At 39.7% G+C, this 19,550-nt stretch overlaps 1 protein-coding gene across 15 annotated transcripts in view; it reads right to left on the reverse strand.

Moving 5' to 3' along the window:
* Window positions 1-19,550, reverse strand: part of APBB2 (amyloid beta precursor protein binding family B member 2) — a 169,610-nt gene that overhangs the window by 81,477 nt on the left and 68,583 nt on the right. For 8 of the 15 annotated variants that reach the window (XM_048302830.1, XM_048302833.1, XM_048302834.1 and 5 more), the window contains one exon: window positions 12,442-13,242. In XM_048302830.1, coding sequence (XP_048158787.1) covers window positions 12,442-13,242 — 801 coding nt within the window. Of the gene's footprint in view, window positions 1-12,441; window positions 13,243-17,245; window positions 17,315-19,550 lie in introns of all 15 variants that reach the window. The other 7 variants (XM_048302843.1, XM_048302842.1, XM_048302839.1 and 4 more) reach the window with 1 other exon arrangement.

Consider the following 19,550-nt stretch of genomic DNA (forward strand, 5'->3'; position numbering starts at 1 on the left):
AAAAAGTTATACATTAGGAACCAAGATCAAGATAAAAGTCTCTATGCCTACAGTTTTAATGTAGGATGAACTACTACAGGACTAGTGCATGCACCTCACGTGCCCTACTATAGAAATGGAGGTAGCAGAATTGGAAAAGACAGACAGATAAAAATCTCTCTGCAGGAAGAGACACTAAGTGAAGTAGGACTCTCCAGCTTGGAAAATAAATGACAGGGAGGAGGGGAGGATGTCAGAGAAATCTGTAAAATCATGAATGGTGGGAAGCAGGCAAGGAAAGGAAATCATCATTCACTGTTATTTACTGCTTTCTAAAACAGAAAAGCAATAGACCCTAAATGAAATTATTGGAGAGCAATTTTATAACAAAGGGAAATACTTTTTCATGTAATACATAATTCAGTTATGGAGCTCTTGGTCACAGGATGTTGTGGATGCCAGAAATACAAATGAGAAAAAAAATGATTAAACAAATTCATGTTAGAAAAGTGTATCAAGGGCAATTAAAGAAGATAAGATGAATGACTTTCAAGTCTGAAAGTCCTAAAACTATCAGTTACTGAAAGTGAAGAAGATACAATAGGGGGAGGAGCACTTTATGCTAGCCCTGTTTTTTGTTTTTAGTGAAGCAGTAAGTTTCTGCTACTGACCACAGTTGGAGAACTGACCCATTAGGAACTACATGAGCCTAAGGTCTGCTGTATATGGCCATTTGGTGATGTACAACAAGGAAATGTAACCTCTCATAACTCTTGTAAAAGCTCTGCCTTCCATTTACTACAGTAGTTTACACTGGAAATAGTGGAACTAATAACATTATTGAAAGACTTTGATTAAAGTTGCCACAGCAGTTATACTGGATCAGATTAAAAAGCCACATCTCATGTGAGAACTCTCAAACCAATATATCCAAGCTTCCTCTAAGGGATTTATATATAAATATAGATATATATTCCTAGAAGAAAAATACACAATAAATTTATTCTCATAAATACAAAGGCGCACAGTTTCCTACTCTGAGATACAGAATAGCCTCATATGACAATAGAAATGCAGGAGTTATGAGACTGAATATTATTATCTTTGCACATTTGTCCCCTTCCATTTTATATTGACATGTATCCAAAAGGAAGATTTTACTACTTTTATACCAAATTCTACATCACCATTTAACAAATATAAATTTATTTATAGACAAATATAAGAGTTGGTCTTAAATATCTGTATGAATAAGGAAAGGGGAACATAGCTGAACTACTGAGGAACAGTTAACTAACAGCAGATCTGTCTGGTGATTAGTGCAGAGACAACTGCTGTGGAGAGGTGATTAACACTACACGCTTTTACATGACAATTACTACAGTTCAAAAAAGCTCTTGTGTCAGCAAGTGTTTACAGTCTCACTGTCCTTACATTATTTGCATTACAGAAAATTTCAGAAGTAGAAAGATGACAGCGACATACTGTAAGCAAGATGCTAGCCAGAAATTCAGTTTATGCACTGATAACAAATTCTCAGTGAATCCTGCCACCTGAAAATAGAATTAGCCCAGATAAAACTGGCCAGGAAAACACACAATCCTGACATAGTACCTGTAAAATAATAAGCCAAAAGTCAAAACAATCCAATCTGGTGGCCTTCACACTGACCCTTTTGTAGTAGTGTTACCAGAAGGAGAAAAGAGTTTTCTCTCTCTTCTAAACTTTGACCACCACCTTACCCATCAGCAGTCATAAAACCACATCCCACCAAAAGACTTTTAGTGTTTTACCAAATGAGATAGCTGATTTGTTCATTACTGCAGAATTCAAGCTGCAAGGCTCATTCCTTTCAAAAAGTTTACTTTTAAAACACTGTAGGAATGAAATACTACTCTTGTGAACTCACACTTGTTTTCAGCATTTTTGACAGAAATTTTTACCATTTTATGTCTTGTGATATCTGGAACTTTTAAACTCCCTATCTCCTGGAATCCTGGGAAAATTGCAGCTTGTCCACTTAAACCAAATCAACAAATATTCAAAAATCCTCTCATTACAAGCCACAGAATCTCCCATGTTTCCCTCTCAAAAAAAGGTAAAAGCTGAAGAAACAAAATTAAAATGAAAGCTTAACCCTAAAAGATAAACAATGGCCTGTAATTTATTCTTGCTTTTGAATACACATTGGTTTTAGACTCCCATTTGGGGACAAGGTGTATTTGTTGCGAGAAAAAATTATATTTGTTTTCCTTTTGTTTTTAATTGGTTTACTGGCATATATTGAAGAAGTTATTCATCTCTACTGTAGCCTTTATAAATGCATCATATCTATAAGTATTCCTGTGCAATTAAAATGAGGATGTAAAATTAAATGTATTGCTAATAAAGGAGCAACATGTGAAAACTCCTGCCCCTCCTTTCTACTTCCAATGTTTGATCTGTCCATTTGCCCTGTCTGCAGATGGGGTGGTTTGCAGAGGAAAAAAAAGAGATCTACTATGCAAATGTAGATGTGCTCCTTCATCCACAATAAAACTTCTGTTGTACACTTGAATACTAAAAATACAACTAGTAATTACTATTACAGTGTTTTTCAAGTGTGGTCTGCAGGGAGTGCAACTTTTAAATCAGTACATTTTATCTGTGGATTTTTTTTTAATAATGTCTAACAGTTACTGCTAACTGATGTTAGCAAAATTTGGAAGTAGTGAATTTCAAACACTGGTAGAACACATAGATAACATCTCTACCTACTTCCAGTGGAGAGAAAATCCACCCTTCTGCATCATTCCTGGAAAACTACAACTAAGAAGAGTCACTACTCAATTGGTTTTATTTTTGAACAGCTGAAGCTTGTCCCAGATTAACAACAGCCTCCGTCAAGTCAGAGACATCTATCCACCAAAAAAAGGTGATTTCCTCCAGGAAGTGTTGAGTACACTGGACCATGCCCCACTATTTTCTGGACCAGCTTCTTGAAACTTAAAGTGGATGTGGACAGAAGCCACTGGGAGAACAGAGAATGGGGAAACTTCCACTGTCACCCTATTCCTAAGGTAGCTTCTTTTAAGAAGCTGCATTTTCCCTGCAAAGTAATTGTAGGATTAGAAAACCTTAGGAAAGAGGAGCTTGATATATTTAAAATATAGAAATCTGGAGTATAGTTCTGAAAGAGAATTCACCTGTGATAGGAAATCAAGAGAACTACAGAAAATATATCTTCTGTTAATGATCATACATTAATTCTGATGTTGCATAAAAGCCTTATTTCCTATACTTACCCTGAATACCTGTAGGCAATATAATTTAACAGAGCCTAATACACCCATTTTAGTGGGAAAAAACCAATCCTGTAAGAAAAATGAAATAAACTTCCTCTTCCATGCCAGTGGAAGCTTAGCCCTGAAACTCCTGTTGCTCTGACGTCATCTTCCTACTTTTCAGATATCTTTGTTAAAAAAAGCATTGGTTATGTTTCAGCACAATCAACCAAAGGAAATTTATGTAACCAGGAAACTACAAAGTCCCTTAGTTGATCTGCTGACAGCCTCCATGGGCAAAAAAGGGAGACTCATTATTCCGTTTTAGTTAAGCACAAAAGAAAAATAAGGTAATTTGAGCTTAACACCAAATGTCATCCTGAAATTCTGCTACAGTTAGAGTGTGACAAACAATGCTAGCTTACCCACAAAAGAAAAAAGTGAACTAAATTTCCAGTAATTTTACAAAAGCTAAACAAAATCACCGTTCCTTATTATTAAGTTTGTTCTGTAAGGAGCAAATACAGTTGTGCTATTTAATTACAGTTCCCTAAAGTTGTGTAAAGGTTTTGTGTGAATCAGCTTTCCAATAAAACATCCTTTTTCTACCTCGACAAATTTATTTAGTTAGAGCTGGCAAGATGGGCAAAACAAAATATCCAAGATATTTGTCAACATTCTTTGACAGCTCTCAATTCAATACTGGCTGTAAATTGCCTCACATTTCAAACCCCCAAACCCACACTCAGTATTGCAGAAGTTCCTTTACCTTGAACTTTAGGGAATGACTAGGGGTACCACTGATACACTGTTTAGAGATACTGTTTTTCTTCCTTTTGACTGCAAGAAAAATACAGGGAAGAATTTGTCATATGTAAAGGAGAAAACAAAAGTCTGGTTTTGAATGTATTTAAATCCCTGTAAAGATCTTCGAGCTCTATGGATCACAAGTATAAAACATCATTTGTCAATTCACTACTGAAATAATGAGCATTCAGAAAGATACTGCGGCAACCTAACCTGTCAGATACCAGCTGATCTTCCACTGAGCAGAATTTTTATTAACAGATAAAATAACTGCATTCAGTATCCAGGCCTAAGTGACTGTCTACCAATGAAAAATTAAAATAGAAGTGTTACTTACAGTTACTAGATGCTCCCGTATAGTTCAACGTGTACTGATCTGCTACCAGCATCCTTTAAGTTTGCTATATACATGTCCCAACAGCTTCATACTCTCCTTCTGTGTAGCATCTCCAACTCAAATATGAGAAAATACACTGCTGTGCTTAAACAGACACTTACTTAATTAGCCTAACGAGGAATGGTACTTTGGATGGGAGGGAAGAGAAGCCACCCCTATTCAACTGCTGGTAAATGTAACAGAGGAAACACCACATGTTGACCATATAAATGACTGCACTTTCTAATAAGCCAAGAGAAAATAAGAGAGATGGCTATACACGAATTTCAGCAGCGTGTGCACACGCTGCATCCTCTACTGAATTCATTCCAGCTTGCACTGATGTATTTTCTGACTGACTCTGCTTAGTACAGAAACAGTACTTTCAGCCAACAAGTCTTTAGATGACAATCAAATCAAGATTTAATCAGTTCAACTTTGAACTAGAACAGCCCCTCATCCTGCAAATAACCCCTGAAAATATATTTATGTTGATTTTTTTTTTGTCAGCTGCCCGTATAAACAAGAACAGTTTAAAAAAATCTAAAGCAAAGGTTTGCTCTTCGAAGACAAAATTCTTCTTATAGCTGTAAACCTCTGACTTCCTGAAGGTGCATTGCAGAAATGGTAGAAATTGATTTAGTGAAAGGCTTCTATTAGTGAGTGCTGTTCCCACTGCAAAGTCCCTCCCCTTGCTATAATCAATAATTTAAGCAAAGCCAAGAATCATGACAGCCAAAATGACCAGGATAACTTGACTGTCTCTTTCTTACAGAGTACAAGTAAAATTAAATTAAGGTCTGAATGGGAATTTATTCTAATTTTAAAATTAATTTGGCCAATCTGAGTTGTGCTTTTTGGCTTTCATGCTGAGTAGGGGAGGAGGGATGGGGTCCTTTGTTCCTTACTAAAAATTTCTCAGGTTCAGAGAAGTGCCCAAAATTGACTTCCAAGAAGTAAATAACCCTAGATTTAGAGTATTTTATCAATTATGTGCAAACAAGAAATGTGCTCAACAAAGTTAAAGCCCTTACTTGAGGATTATGACAGTGCTACTCCTCTCTCAGTCCCCTGCAATGATGTCTGAGTTAATAACTGATGCAGTGTTTAAAATTTAAATTGAGATCTGCAGAATCTCAATTCAAAAGTAATTTAAAAATAGGAAAAATGTATTTAGTTAAATTGTGTTATTGTTTAGGTCAAAATAGTTCTATTAAGAAACAGTTTCTTGAAGAGTTCTGAGAATGATTTTCAAGCAAAAGCCTTGAAGTAGTCTTACTGTGTAATAAATTAGTCCAGTGTATCAAATTATGTACATATAAAATAATCAACATAACAAATAGCAGTTAAAAAACAATCCCTGTAACACAACACCATAAAAAATGGATTAAAATGCCCCGGAGACACTATAAGCAGGAAGCAAAAATATATGCTTTGGATTTGGAGTCCCCCCAAGGACTTCTCATCACCAAAGTATCATGGATAAATCTACCATGCAAGCCGAAGGACACACACTGCTGGGCTTTAGGAAACCAGATCCAGACACTACAAGGAACCCACTTAATGTCATTATCTTGAGCTCTGTGGCATCCAGATATTGGACATTTATGGCCTAATCCTGAGTACCCAGGGGCTCTCAAAATGAAGCAATCGAGTCTTAACAGCAAATATAAGTGCTTTCATGGGATTGCTTAAAAAAGGCTTCATGTCCCTTAAGGCAGGGACCATACATGTGCTCTCAAGCGAGGACTGAGTTCAGAGCAGGGTCTCTGCAGCACGCCAAGTCATATCACACAACACCTCTTCTGGCCCATGGAGACGCTCAGTACTGCTCTGAATCTACCCACCTCCTCCTGATGCAACAGCAGCGAACCCAAGGCTGCCTGCAGTACCATCTATTCCATGTCTTAGTGGTACATGCTATAAGTTGCTGTATGTCCAATACCATAACTTGCAACAGCACGATTGTGACTCAAGGGACCCACGACTCCAATTCAGCCAAACCCATGTTGTTAATTAAAGCTGAATTCAACTTCTATCAGCTAATGCTTGACTTATGTGAGAATTCAGCACATGAGGAACCAGTGCACTGAGAAACTGGGGTCTAAAGTAGCCTCTAACTTGAGGAGATCAAAAGAAATACCTCCAATTGAAAACATAACAGGGCAGGAACTTGAGGAGGATTTAAGTCTGTGTCCCTCACTGTACAAACATCTCCTTCCACAGGGGCCTGAACTAGGATCTGACTTTCTCTTAGCAGTACTTCAGTATCAAATAACTCAGATCTTCCCCTTTTTGTGCTCAAGTTTTTAGAACTTCTGTGAAATAACATCCCAGCACAAGCAAAATCCCCAGTACTCACTTCTGCTGTCAAAATCAGTCCATCTGATTTACTGTCATCATCGCCTTTGTGCTAGCCTTGCTTACCTAACCTACTGTCCACAAACATCCCTGCTTGCTTCCAGCTCTCCTTCAGCTTGTGCCAAGTTCTCATTTATCTCCACAGCTGCATTTACTCTCCCTTTGCTTCCCCCTTCAGGTCGTGTTCCCATCTTCCAACCCATCTTCCCCACTTCACAACCCACTTGCTCCCCCATCAGCTTTCTCCTCTGAGAGCAATGGGGAGACCAGCTCACCACTGCTGGGCCCGATGCTGGGATCACAGCAGGTGCTCACAGGAACAACCGCAGTGGCCCAGGCTTTGCACTTCCACTCTGCAGAGTGCAAAAAGGCAGGAACATCTTCTGAGCAGGAAACTCCCCAAACTGTGCTGGCCATCCCCAGCTTGCACACCTGGTGAATCACTGCTAGCCCAGCAACTGCAAGGTCCTGAAGAGCTCAAGGGCCACTGCAAAGACTAGAGACTCATTCTGCTGAGTGGTGATACCATTCCTCTACCACACCTCCTGCAGCTGATATACAGGAGCCTAGAAGATGACAAACAACATCCAAATAGGCTGCAAAGATCTTCAGAGCACACAGACCCCATCTAGAAGAATATAACCTCGTTCTCAGCTTGCACATAAAGTGTCCTCCCAAAGGTAATACTGTTTTCCCCTTCCTTTCCCTAGAGATATCTATACCCATTTCAAAGCATCAATCAGGTGAATTGAAGTTTGGCCCAACTTCTATGCAGCATTCAGAAGTGCTGAGGCAGAGGTTTACTGGATCGATTTTGGTCATAATTTTTTATTACTTGAACAGCTATATGAACTAGGAACTTTCCTTTTTTTAAGGAGAGCTGGTTTGTCTGCTATCAGCTTATTTTGGCTTTTCTTCTGTGCAACTTCCTGCCTTATCATCCCTCTGAAATCAAGATCCTGACTTTTCCCCATTACCTTCTCTGTTTTCTGTGATTTGTTTTCCCTTCCTCTTTGCTTAGTCCTCCGTCTGACAATCCTAGGCATAGAAGAGCTTTTCCAACAAGATGCATTCTACCTCAGAGAGGACATGCAGCATCCAGAACTACACACTTCCATCCCTAAACTACAGAAGCTTGAAAAGTTTCCAAAAATAGTTTGTAAAGTTAAGTACTTGACATGGTTAAGTTATTCACCACTTCTGAAACTTGAGCCTGCCCTACAGATGCTCAGAAGAGTTTTCCACTTTGCTACAGCACACAAAAAGCATGTCCTAATATCTCTTAACATTACACATTCATGTAAAGTGCATTGTGGAGTTAGGGGAAATGTGCAATGCACTGGGCACCTTGTGAACTACTCTACTCAGGCAGTAGTATGACATTGGCATTTACTTCCCCGTGCTGTCTTGGCACCACCTCTGCTCCCCACTGCCACCTTTTACTTTCCCACACAGGTATTCCACATGTTCCAGGAGCAGGCCCTGCAGGCATTTGTTTATCCCACAAGTACACATTTTACTGAATAGAAAAATATTCATTTTTAACATGCTCAAAATCATAGTACTGCACTTATACAAAGCAGCACTATGATATTTTCTGGATCAGGAATTACACACTTTACTAAGGTAGCATAGTTTCTGATGAACTGAAGAATTGTTCTTTATCTTTTTGGCAAACAGTTAAGTATGAAACTGCAACTGTGACCACACAACACATTCTGAAAAACCTTTTCTATAGTCCCAAATTTTGGTAATTGGAAACAGAGTTTGGGAGAAGATGCTAATTGCTGGTGTATAAAACATCTATTCTGCCATTCTTGAATTTAAGCACATTAATTCACCTTTACATACCCATTTTTATTATCTATCCCAATTCAAAAGGGTGCTGATTAACACTCCTAATTGTGGAATCTTTAGATTTCAAGTCAGAGCAGTTGAGCATTCAAGATACAGATTTAGGTAGCTCCACTGAGAATCATGGAATAAAACCAACCTGACTGCCTAAACACAGCAAGCAGCCTCCCTGTGCAAGTGATAGTGGCAATGTGTACTTGAGAGGATCATCTTTCAAGTTCAATTTACTGTCAAGTACAACTTATTTTATGGCCTTCTACCAGTAGATCACAGTAGATCCTGATACCGTAAACATTGTGTAACCGTGCTGCCCTTGAAGTTTTATTTCTTTTAAACTGACCCTAAAATCTTCTTACAGGGATGGCTAAATAAGAGACAAACATGCAGTTAGTTACTTCACATGCAGAATGTTACCTACATAAACACTGGGGATATAGAGCAATAGTCACCTTTCTTATTTCATAAGCAGTCAGCAAATGGTCAAGCCTGAGACTATAAAACATGCACTGTTCTTGAGTGCATGGTTATCAGTAACATGCAGGATTAAGAAAAATCCAACAGCTCAATATTAAAAGTTGTCAGCCTTTAGGATGCACAGTTGTCAACCAGAGACTCTTATTCCCAAAAAGATGAAAATTGGGTGTTTACTTGGAACCCTACAACTATATAGATGGTTCTCTCGTTTTATAAGACCTGTGTTAATCCACAATGTAATTTAATGTATTTTTAGTATATAAATCTTTTTCCCCACTCAGGAACACAGAAAACATGTTCTGAGCAAATAACAGACTTATTGTCTGTATCAGATAGGTATTGCAGAGGAAGAATCGTGCTTTTAAGAGGGCATCCATTTTAATTTGGTCAAAGATGCTGGTTAAAATCAGAGTCAGAATTGACCACTGCTATAAATCTTTCTGACTAGTTCATGATTTACTGTAATTTTTATCGTATTAAGAGGGCTATTCTCCTCAGACATGCTGTTATTTCAGAACACCAGGCTCTCTTTAGAGGAGTGACACTCCTGATCCCCAAGGGCTGGTCTCACAGCTGCCATTTCTGCACTGGATTGAACTCATTCCTTTGTAACCAGCCATTAAACTGCCCTCTCGTATCCGCTCGGAGAGCAGCAGCGCACAGGCAGTTGGTCTATTGCAATTGCACACAGCAGCAGCACTCCTGAGAAAGAGGACACTCATGGTTTTAATACCCCTTTGATTTCAACCAGGGAGAAACAAGGCATCATGTGACCCAAAGGCTGAGAGACCAGGGAGCCCGAGGAGGCTGCTGCCCGTGCACAGCCTCCCACAACCCCAAAGAGAGCAAGGAGGGCGGCTGGCATAGAGCAAGAAACATCCATGGCTCTCTAGCACCATGTGTCCCACATCTCAGGGACTTTCCTAATCATGGGGATATTCTTGGCTCTAGAAGGAGGGAGTTTTATTTAGATTAATGTAAAACAGAAAGCAAAAGCAAATTCCAATTTTCTTGTAGGTTTTGAGGCAAAGAGAATTCTTTTTATTACCTGAAGAATTCTCATTTCTAATTCATCAGATTATTACACAGAGCACTGCACTTTACTGTGGCAGAGTAACTTTCCACTGAATTTCTTTTTCAGGTGATACAAAGATTAAGAAATGTGCCTGCCTTCTATAGCCTTCTGGGGAACTTCTTAACAAAAAGCAAAGAAGCAAACAAAAAAGCAAGCCACAAACAGAAAACACTACCCTCATTCTCTCCTAGGTTTGGGCTCTGGGGCATGTGCTTTGCTGCTGCTTGCACCACACAGATTCATACAATGAATACATGCAAATTCATCCAGGTGACACTGGTGAATACACAGAGAGGGAGAGAAGGAATAGGTAGATGGTGTAATAACACAAGATGTGTTTCCTTTGAAAACTAGACTAAGGAAATTTTCTTGAGAGAGAAGGAGGAAGGGTTCCCCGTGATTTGAACCCAGTTCTGGTCCATTTGCAGTATTAAAGCCACCTGGAGCCGGTGTCTGGTTATTCATAAGACTCCAAATGACAGAGGATGCAGATGGACAGATGCAGTAGGTCCCAGAGGAGATGCAGTGCCTGAGGCCAACAGAGGCAAGCTTGCTTGTTTGGGGGACTGCCTGCAGTGCTGGGTGTCAATCAGCTCTGGCAGCAAGTCACTGCCTGTCTCTAGGAAGGCTGCCTGAAAACCCATTAGGGCTTGGCATGTGCTAAGATCTCAATGACATCCCATCGCTTTGCTGACTATAGGTTTTTTCTCCTTCTAAAATCACCTCAGGCTCATTTTTTTTTAAGTACTGAATCTCAGAAAGAAAGTTAGATAGCTGAAAGCACTCATAAAATTATCTAAAAGTTGAGGTCAATGTAGTTCTTGTCAAGATGTACATATAGCTAATTTCCCTGGAGAAGAAAGAAGAGTTTCCTCAAAACACATTTCTTATACTGTACTGTGCTTGTGGTGTTCAGTGCCCATTATTAATGGATTCTATCATATCTGTTTGTCAACATTAACATTTGTTAAAATAAGTCAGTTGCTTTGTATCCTTAAATTGAGTTTTACTTATTTTTGACCTCCTCACTCAGAGAGAAGGTCAAGGGTCTTGGAAACACCTTTTTATTAGACCACACATAGAAGTATCCTGCCCAAAGGAGAGTTCAGGACAATGCATCATTGTCTAAACAATGATGCATTCCCAGCGCAACCAATTTAGAATAAAATTTTCAGGGTTTTTGAATTATACAACTCCAAAAGAAAACAAACAAAAACAAAACAACAAAAATACCTCACAAAACAACATTCAGATTTCCAGGATTTGAATAATGAAATATTGTTAAGAGTGGGAAGAGAAAGACAAAACAATTCAGAAGCCCTGAAAGAAGTATATTGTTATTTTCAACAGTGTCTTCTCAGGAAAACCATATTTCTAACATAAACTGAAGTGCTAAATACAATCTCTGGATTAAACATTATTAATTCCCCATGTATCTGCTGGACTACATTCTTTTATAGATTAACTGTTCTCAAGACTGGGGGATTTTTTCACTTCCCAGAAGTCATATGACTAAAACTCTACTGCCTATTTTCTTCCGCCTAGATAAACGTCTTTCTTCGCTTAGGCCCTAACATCTATTACTGAAGCATAAATGCAATGGTTGGAGAACACTGAGCTGCGAAGACCCCACACGATTCTCTCCTTCTACCCCAGATGCAGTGGCAGTGAAGAGCCCTGTCCATGCCCAAAACCACAGACCTCCAGGATGGACACCACCAGGGCTCACTGCACAACTCTCCAGCTGGGAGGGCTTCTCTTTACCTATGTTGGCACATCGGGAGCATCATCAAATGACTGGGATAGAGTGGGCACACTTACAAAGTTGTGCATTAGAAAAGTAAAAGTCTTCACTGAACCTAAAAACCATCATTCAGAAAAGCTTTTTTGTTGGATGTAGGTAGCTATCAGTAGTTTTCAGCATCTCCAGACAATCAGGTTCTTCTCACAACATGTACCCACTGATTATTGAAGAGCAATTATTTATAAACTAGCAAGAGGTGCAGTTAGCATATTTCTAGGACCCTGTATAGGGCATCTGCTGGTGCCTCTCTTAAAGTGGCTACAATCAAGCAGGAAGCTTCCAAGCATTCCCTAGCAGACAAACAGCTGTGTGCAAGGCCAGTGCTTGTATTTTGATACAATCCACTTCTCCACTGAAACTGCTGAACCACCTCTCTCCTTCCTGGCACCAGCTGAGAAAAGCAATGCCTTTTTGAAACAGTGGCTGTGAGGAGCCTTTGCTTGCGTACCTGCTTCATCAGGCGAGCTCGGCGAGGCGCTGTCCTGGGACAGGGTGGTCCAGCTGGAGTCCTCATCACTTGGGGCCAGGTTTTGAATCCTATGGAGGGCACAGTCTGTTTTGGCCCCAGTTTTTGGGTGATCTTTCTTTGTCTCAGGGCTTGATGACACTGTGGCAACCTGGCCATCCTCTGGGCTTGGCATCTTGTTCTGTTTCCGGGGCAGGACTTCCCCATTGACAATAATAGTAGAAGCCTGGCTGTTGCTTTGTGCAGACTTATCTTCCATTGCAACAAAACCCGGCTCTAGATCTCGAGCTGATGTCTCTAGATCCGCATAGTAATTCAGGAAGCTCTTGGTCCTCCTTGGCTGTGAGGGTAATATTTCACAGCCAGAGGAATCCTGCGGGATCGGCTCATTGCTTTCAAACTTCTCAGAAGTTACATTTACGCCTGCAGTGGTACTGAGGTTTTTGTTGGGATCCTGCTGTCCCTGCTCGGCAGCTTTCCTGAGCTGGTTTTCTCCATTCTTCACCAGCTTTATATTGGCAGAGCTGTTCCCCAGAAGAGGCTGAGCTGCTGGGTCGGAAAGACCCATAGCTGTCTGAATGTTAGTCAGCGCGTACTTTTTCCTGCATTTCGGAGGAGTGCTGTTCTTGGTCTCTGTGTGCCTGATTTCTGCGTTCAGAAGCTCGTTGTGAGAGGAGCGCAGGTTCAGGGTGTTGGGCGGGGTGGCGGGGCTGTTGCGGTTCACAACGTCCGTCGTGCTGCCGCTTGCCATAAACACTGCCAGCGCGTCCACACCAGAATCGACTGAAAAGCAAAAGAAACAGCCATGAATCACATTCATTATATACATCATTCTGCTAGGGCTTCTGGTAAAGGCATGTAGCCCTTTGGGTAATTGTTTTACAGGAGGAAAATTACCACAACCTAAGTGGGGAAGAGAAGAGACAAAAGCTTCGCTATTAAATAAGGAAGAACAGAGGCAGAAAAACATACAGAGAGATCATCAGGACCACGTAGATGAGAAAAAGTGGAAAGCTTGACCCTATACAAGACAGTTTTAGGGCAGAGTTTTAATTTCTGATTCTGTTGCAGGCAGGCTCTGGGACAGCAGAGATGCCCTTTGCAAATGCCTGGGACTCTCACTATCATCCTTACCATAACTATTTTAGTATTTCCCCTCTGTCTCCAATGAGGAGCGAAATAATTCCTCAAGTGCTCATCACTAGGAAGCAGCAATTTGAGATATTTCTAAGCAGGCTGCAGACAGATGCTGCTTCTTTTTCATCTAAGGGTAGTGCTGTTAGTGCTAAGCCTGACTGGCTGGTCAGTTGGTGACTCCCAACACCTGCATTTTCTCCGCTATTTGTCTTTCTGTCTTTCCCCTCCCTACCCTTCTGCCTTCTTTTTTTTTTTTTTTTTTTTAGAGACTGGAAGTAGAGGGTCAGGGAATATGAGCAGAAGATTATTTCACAAAGGTGTATTTGATTTCCAAGGGGAGGCAAAAGAAATCCCTTGACAAAATATTCTGGTGGAATTCAATCAACTTTAAAAATAGGGCTGGCTCCAGAGATGCCTTACTATTTCTACAGCTCACAAAGGGTAAAACATACATCCTAGGGCAGAGCACACCCACTACACTGTTAAATAATACCATTCTTTTGTCTACATGTAAACAAGTTTCTGGTTGTTGTTAGCCAGGGTCACAGCTCATATTTTGAAAAAATATTAAGTTTATTGAGGGAACAGATTTTTAGACTATTAAAAATTATCAAAATATGGATAAAGAAACCCAAAACTAATTAAAAAACTGTAATTTGTTCCTGTACGGTCTATTTATGGCCTCCACCAATCTGCACAAGTACTCCATGAACACCTTCATTTACTGTGGCAGTCACTGTTGTTTGATACCTGGCAACTAAATTAGAGACCAATTAATAAATCACTCCCATCTGCCACAACATGAAACACCCTTTCTGTTGTTCCTAATTCTCAGATATCACTGACTGCTTATATAGCACATAAAAAGGTATCTGGAGCTTATCCAGGAATGAAAAGCTGTAATTTGAGCTAGCTGATGACAGATCATTCCAGCTGAGCTGTGCTGCATCTTTGTATATTTGATATATGACAGAACTGACTGCTGTACAGATTTACAAGAGATTAAATATATGGGTTTTAAAAGAACATATAATACATAAACAGAGGGAAAAGGAGCACTTCACAAGGTTACCTAAATGCAGGCACAGTTGCTAGTGTTCCCTCCTCTTTGATGTGCTGTCAAAGCTGCTCACTTGCAAACATGACTCTGGTTCACTTAAAACCAAGCAGATCAAATAATAATACTCTTTGTTCCCTGAATTACCCACCCAGCTGTTGAAAAACAATTTCTAAAGCTTGTTAGAAACAGAATTTAAACTGAATTTTACAATTATTCATGTTTGCCAATTTCTCAAGCCCCAGTCAGTCAGTCTAAACCAACTGCAAATTCTTTAGAAGATGGATCACCCCATGCACACCGTGCAAAAGCCATCATCTTAGGTAACAGCTAACAAACATCCTGTGAGCAATTTCAGCTTTAGCCACATGAGACTTTAAAACACAACTATCACAAAATTTAAAGGAACTATGTAAATTACTTCTCAGATAAACATATCATATACGTACACATAGTTTTCTGGATCTTGTTTAAAACCAACCAGGTCTAATGTAAGCAAGGTTGCATTTGATCAGATGTTACCAAAATGTTTTACATGAAACATATATATATATCATCAACATATACATATCATACATATCAACTCACTGCTTTGTATTCTTTTCTGAATCACTCAAAATTTGACAACCTGAAAGTTACAAAAAAAAAGTAAAGTAATAGGGCAGGATAATTTCCCCTGCCACTGCCTGACCTTTAGAATTTATGGAATTGCATGGTATCTAGGGATTTCACTAGATTATATTTTACTTCATGCTTCAGCAAATTAAAACAAGCATTTATGGTTTTCACCAATAAATACAATTACCACAATATGGAACAAGACTGAAATTTATTTTTCTCCTTTGTTACAAATGAGCTGCTTCATGCAATGTTTGCCACTATTTTTGTTACTGAACAAATTTCTTTAAAAATAATCTTCCTAGACAAAGCTTAAGCATTTGCCTGCCAGCTTATCTGTAGCCTGTCCCCTGCTGTTATTGTTTCATTGCTGAGAACTATTGTTAAGAAAACGCCCTTGGAAACACTGCAACAAAATGCATTACATTTGACTAATCTGCTTCATAAAGACTCTCCATTGGTTTGATGAACACTGGCACGCTGTTCAACGACTAAGCCAAGGAGTCTTTGCGACCCACGTAGTCGTTGTGACTTGGGTGGTAAGTTGGGCTGGTGTATGACCATGAACAGAAAAATGTCAAAACAAACCTCTCACTAGACACCATTTCCCCTCCTGACCCCATCTCAGGTGATCTGTTGATCAAATCATCATGATCAAATGAGCAAGGAATAGGCAAACAGCAGCACAAGGTGTGCACAGAGTGAAGCAGGCTGTTTTCTCAGGGGCTGAGAGCCTGCTCTGGCATGCACGCAGCCGGCTTCCCTCTGCTCTTGGAAGCAGATATAGACATGAGAAAAAGGGGGGGGGGAAAAGAGAAAGGGAGGCAAAAAGAGAAGAAGAAATACAGATGGGAAAGGCCAGATCTTCCATCTCAAGCGTAGAAGTTGCTACGAGACTGGGACTAACTAAAGCACCAGAAAAATTGGAATGCAAGTAAATGCCTAAGAGCACTGAAGAAAGCTTGCACAATAGAACAGCGTAAGGAAGAAGAGCGGTAGCCTGTCCCTCTTCCTTTATACAGGACACAGTGATGCTTGAAACATGTCACTTTTCCCAGAGGAAGCACAAAAACTTCAATAAAATGCAGGAACCATGGGTTCCTGCACCCAGGGTTCCACAGGCGGACTCCATCCCCCTCTCAGACAGCTCCTTGTGCTGCCTGGCCACCAGCAACGACAATGCTACTGGCACAGGGCACCCAATTTTCAATTCCTCTACCTTCTGCTGGAAAGCAAACACAAATGGACAACCAGATCAGGAATCACTGAGTTGATACATATATCTCAGCTAAAGTGGGGGAACACTGGTAAGTTTTAAGTGAGTAAAAGTAGGGTATTACTCTAAAAAATATTCTACTCTGGTGAAAAGCTAACAATAATTAGGAAATTATCATTACTGGGAATAACAATAATGTTAAATTGTTGGTGCTTCAAGACAGCACTTAACTTGGTAGAAGACCTGTCATAGCAATTCATTAAGGGTTTTGACTTGCTTACTTTTTAAAAGAACTCCCAGCCTCAACTGTAGACTTTTAACATTCTTACAGATCTAGATTAAAATACTTTTACCACTATAATGTGTTTAACGCAGAGTAGTGCCAATTCTCTAAGGATCATAATAATACAAATAACGCTACTACCTGAATGGCTTTTATTGATGTATTTTAATCTTGTCATAAAACTTACAGAGCTGAAGAAAGAAAGAGAAAATGCCATTGCAAACAAAGAATAGTGCATGAACGATTTGTCTTTGCCATCTAATGACTTTTTTGCGTCGTATGATCTATGGCAGGTCTTAAAAAAGCTGAATAGAGAGTTTCTTCAAAAAGGCACAGTTAAAAAAGAAAGGAAGTGCTTGCCCTTTTTCATGTGTAAGTGCAAAATGGAAGTGAAATATGGTCCTGGAAAGAAGAAGAAAAATAAGAGGAAAATTTCACATATTTGCATAGCAGAATCTTTTAAAGGGCATCTGACCTGGAAGTACTTCTGACATGGCTCGCAGGGCGTCAGCAATGCATCAGGAAATAGATTATAATTTGATATCTGAAAAGAGGGACCATTTAAGAATTAAAACCAAAGGAAAACACAAAAGAAAAATACCACATTTTAGAAGTTCCTGAGAGATGTTAAGCATTCTAAATAAAGCCCACAGCATAACAGTGAGGATCTTTTGAGTTTTCAATGATATTTGACAGTCATTAAAGTATGGGAGAGGCTAGTCTACAGAAAAACGAACATGTAAGTAAAAATAACTATTACATTTTTGTTAATGTACAACTTTACTAGGAGCACAAATTCAAAAATATTCTCCAGTTTTAGTCAACATACTGTAGCAAAAAGTTCAATACATTAGAAAATACTAGGTTTTTCCCAATTACTCAGCTACAGCTTACTCAGGAAACCACAGCAGCACTGGTAAAAGAAAAGAAAACATAGCAGTAAGGCAGGTTCCCACGAAAATTTGCAGAATGAGATCTAGCATATGAAATTAAGAAGCACAGAATGCAGGGTTGATCCCACAGGAGGGAATCACAAAAAGAAAGCTAGGCAGTAAGTTCCAGTATGGGACCCTTTCCTGGCCAGCTTCTCATAGATAAACCATTTTGCCTTAAAGTCACTGGTTTGGAGATGAAGGACACAGAGTGAGAGACAAGGTACTCATTACTATTTTTGTCACTGCATCTAGGAAACAGAGGGAAGAAATAATACAAACCTTTCCATAAAGCAGATTTCCCTTCTGCAAGGATATCTCTTGAGTACATTTAATGACGACTTCATGCCATGGGGCTACAGCCTCAGGTCTTGTACACTTGGGCTCTAGTTAAAGTCTAAGCAGCTGTAGAGAACACCTTCATTATACAATGATTGCAGCTCAGCACCAGCTAACTCCTTTCACCTCAAAGGGTGAATTCCGATGTTAAAACATTCATTCTAAAACTACAACCAGCTAATAGTTAAACAGATGTCAGGCAAAAGCATCCTAATAAACTCCAGATTTACATTATTAGCTGAAATCAGAATCGAGACTAGAAGCTTTCTTAGTATCAAATGTCATCTGATTCTTCTTACCTAGATACCTACACAAATTCCAGGTGACACCTAACCCTTTCAGAACAGAAAAGGAAGAAAAATACTCAGATGAAGTGCTGTGGTGTGTGATCAGAGACTACAGCCGATGATTCTCTTCTGGCTGCTCCCTCTGGCAATGACATCTCTGCTGGACTGAGCTTGGAAGCTGGAAAGAGAAAGCTCAGCAAAGCCAAGAAAGCAAATTATGATGGTGGGCAGAGCAGTTTGGGGAATGCAAGAGCAGGAAACGAGCAAGGCTGCAAACATCTTACACACACGGTGCTCTCAAATCTATTTGCAGACTCCTCCACACAAATCTCTGAGTTCCTGAGGGTGGGAAGGACCTCTCCAGATCATCAAATTCAACACCCCTGCCCAAGCAGGGAATCATTGCTGCCCTCTCTACTCCACCCTGGATCTGTTCTCACACCAGAATAAAATCAGGACTTCAACCTGCTTGCTAAATGCAGCTCCTCCCATTTCCAGCTATTTCCTGCTTCACCCAGTCCTACTGAAATCACCATCTGGTAACCAGCTTTCTGTCCTGGCTCCTCCATCCCCAAGAGGCACCCTGCCAGCCCCTGCTGCCACAATAATGACATTTCTCCTTTTAGAGCTAATCATGCTGCCAACCGACCGCAACACCCTAGCAGCAGTGCTGTTTCTGTTCCAGTGATGCTCTTATTAATGGGAATCCATAAAGCTGATCTGTCTTTATATGGTGTAATTGAGGAAAAAAACCTTCAGATTCTGCAATGCGTTGTAGCACTCAAATTGAATATGCCTTCTCATTTACTATTTTTTTCCTTTCCCCTTCCCACAAAGCCAAATTCCTCATCTAGCAAAAAATTACAAGACAAGATGCTTCTCAGAATCTGATTCTAACAGATATGAAGGAAAAAGAAAAATAATAAAAAAATTAAATATAAATGACAAAAAGAAACTGGCTAAATCCACTGTTCCTGTACTTTTCTTTTTATTAAGATAGATAAATCTAAATAATCAGTGTATATTTGACTGCTTGAGTGAAACTTTATATTGCAGAGAATGTGGGTCATCTTGTACTACTAGAGTATTCTGAAATCAAGTAACCACTTTAAGAAATAAAGAGCAATTCTTTCATTTATATAAGGTATAGCCGTGACATGCCATAGTGACTAATTCTGCATTTAGTGAGGGGAAAAAACAAGATGGCATGCTAAGTCTTTTC

Source organism: Corvus hawaiiensis, chromosome 5, assembly GCF_020740725.1.
Source record: "Corvus hawaiiensis isolate bCorHaw1 chromosome 5, bCorHaw1.pri.cur, whole genome shotgun sequence".
Lineage (NCBI taxonomy): Eukaryota > Metazoa > Chordata > Aves > Passeriformes > Corvidae > Corvus > Corvus hawaiiensis.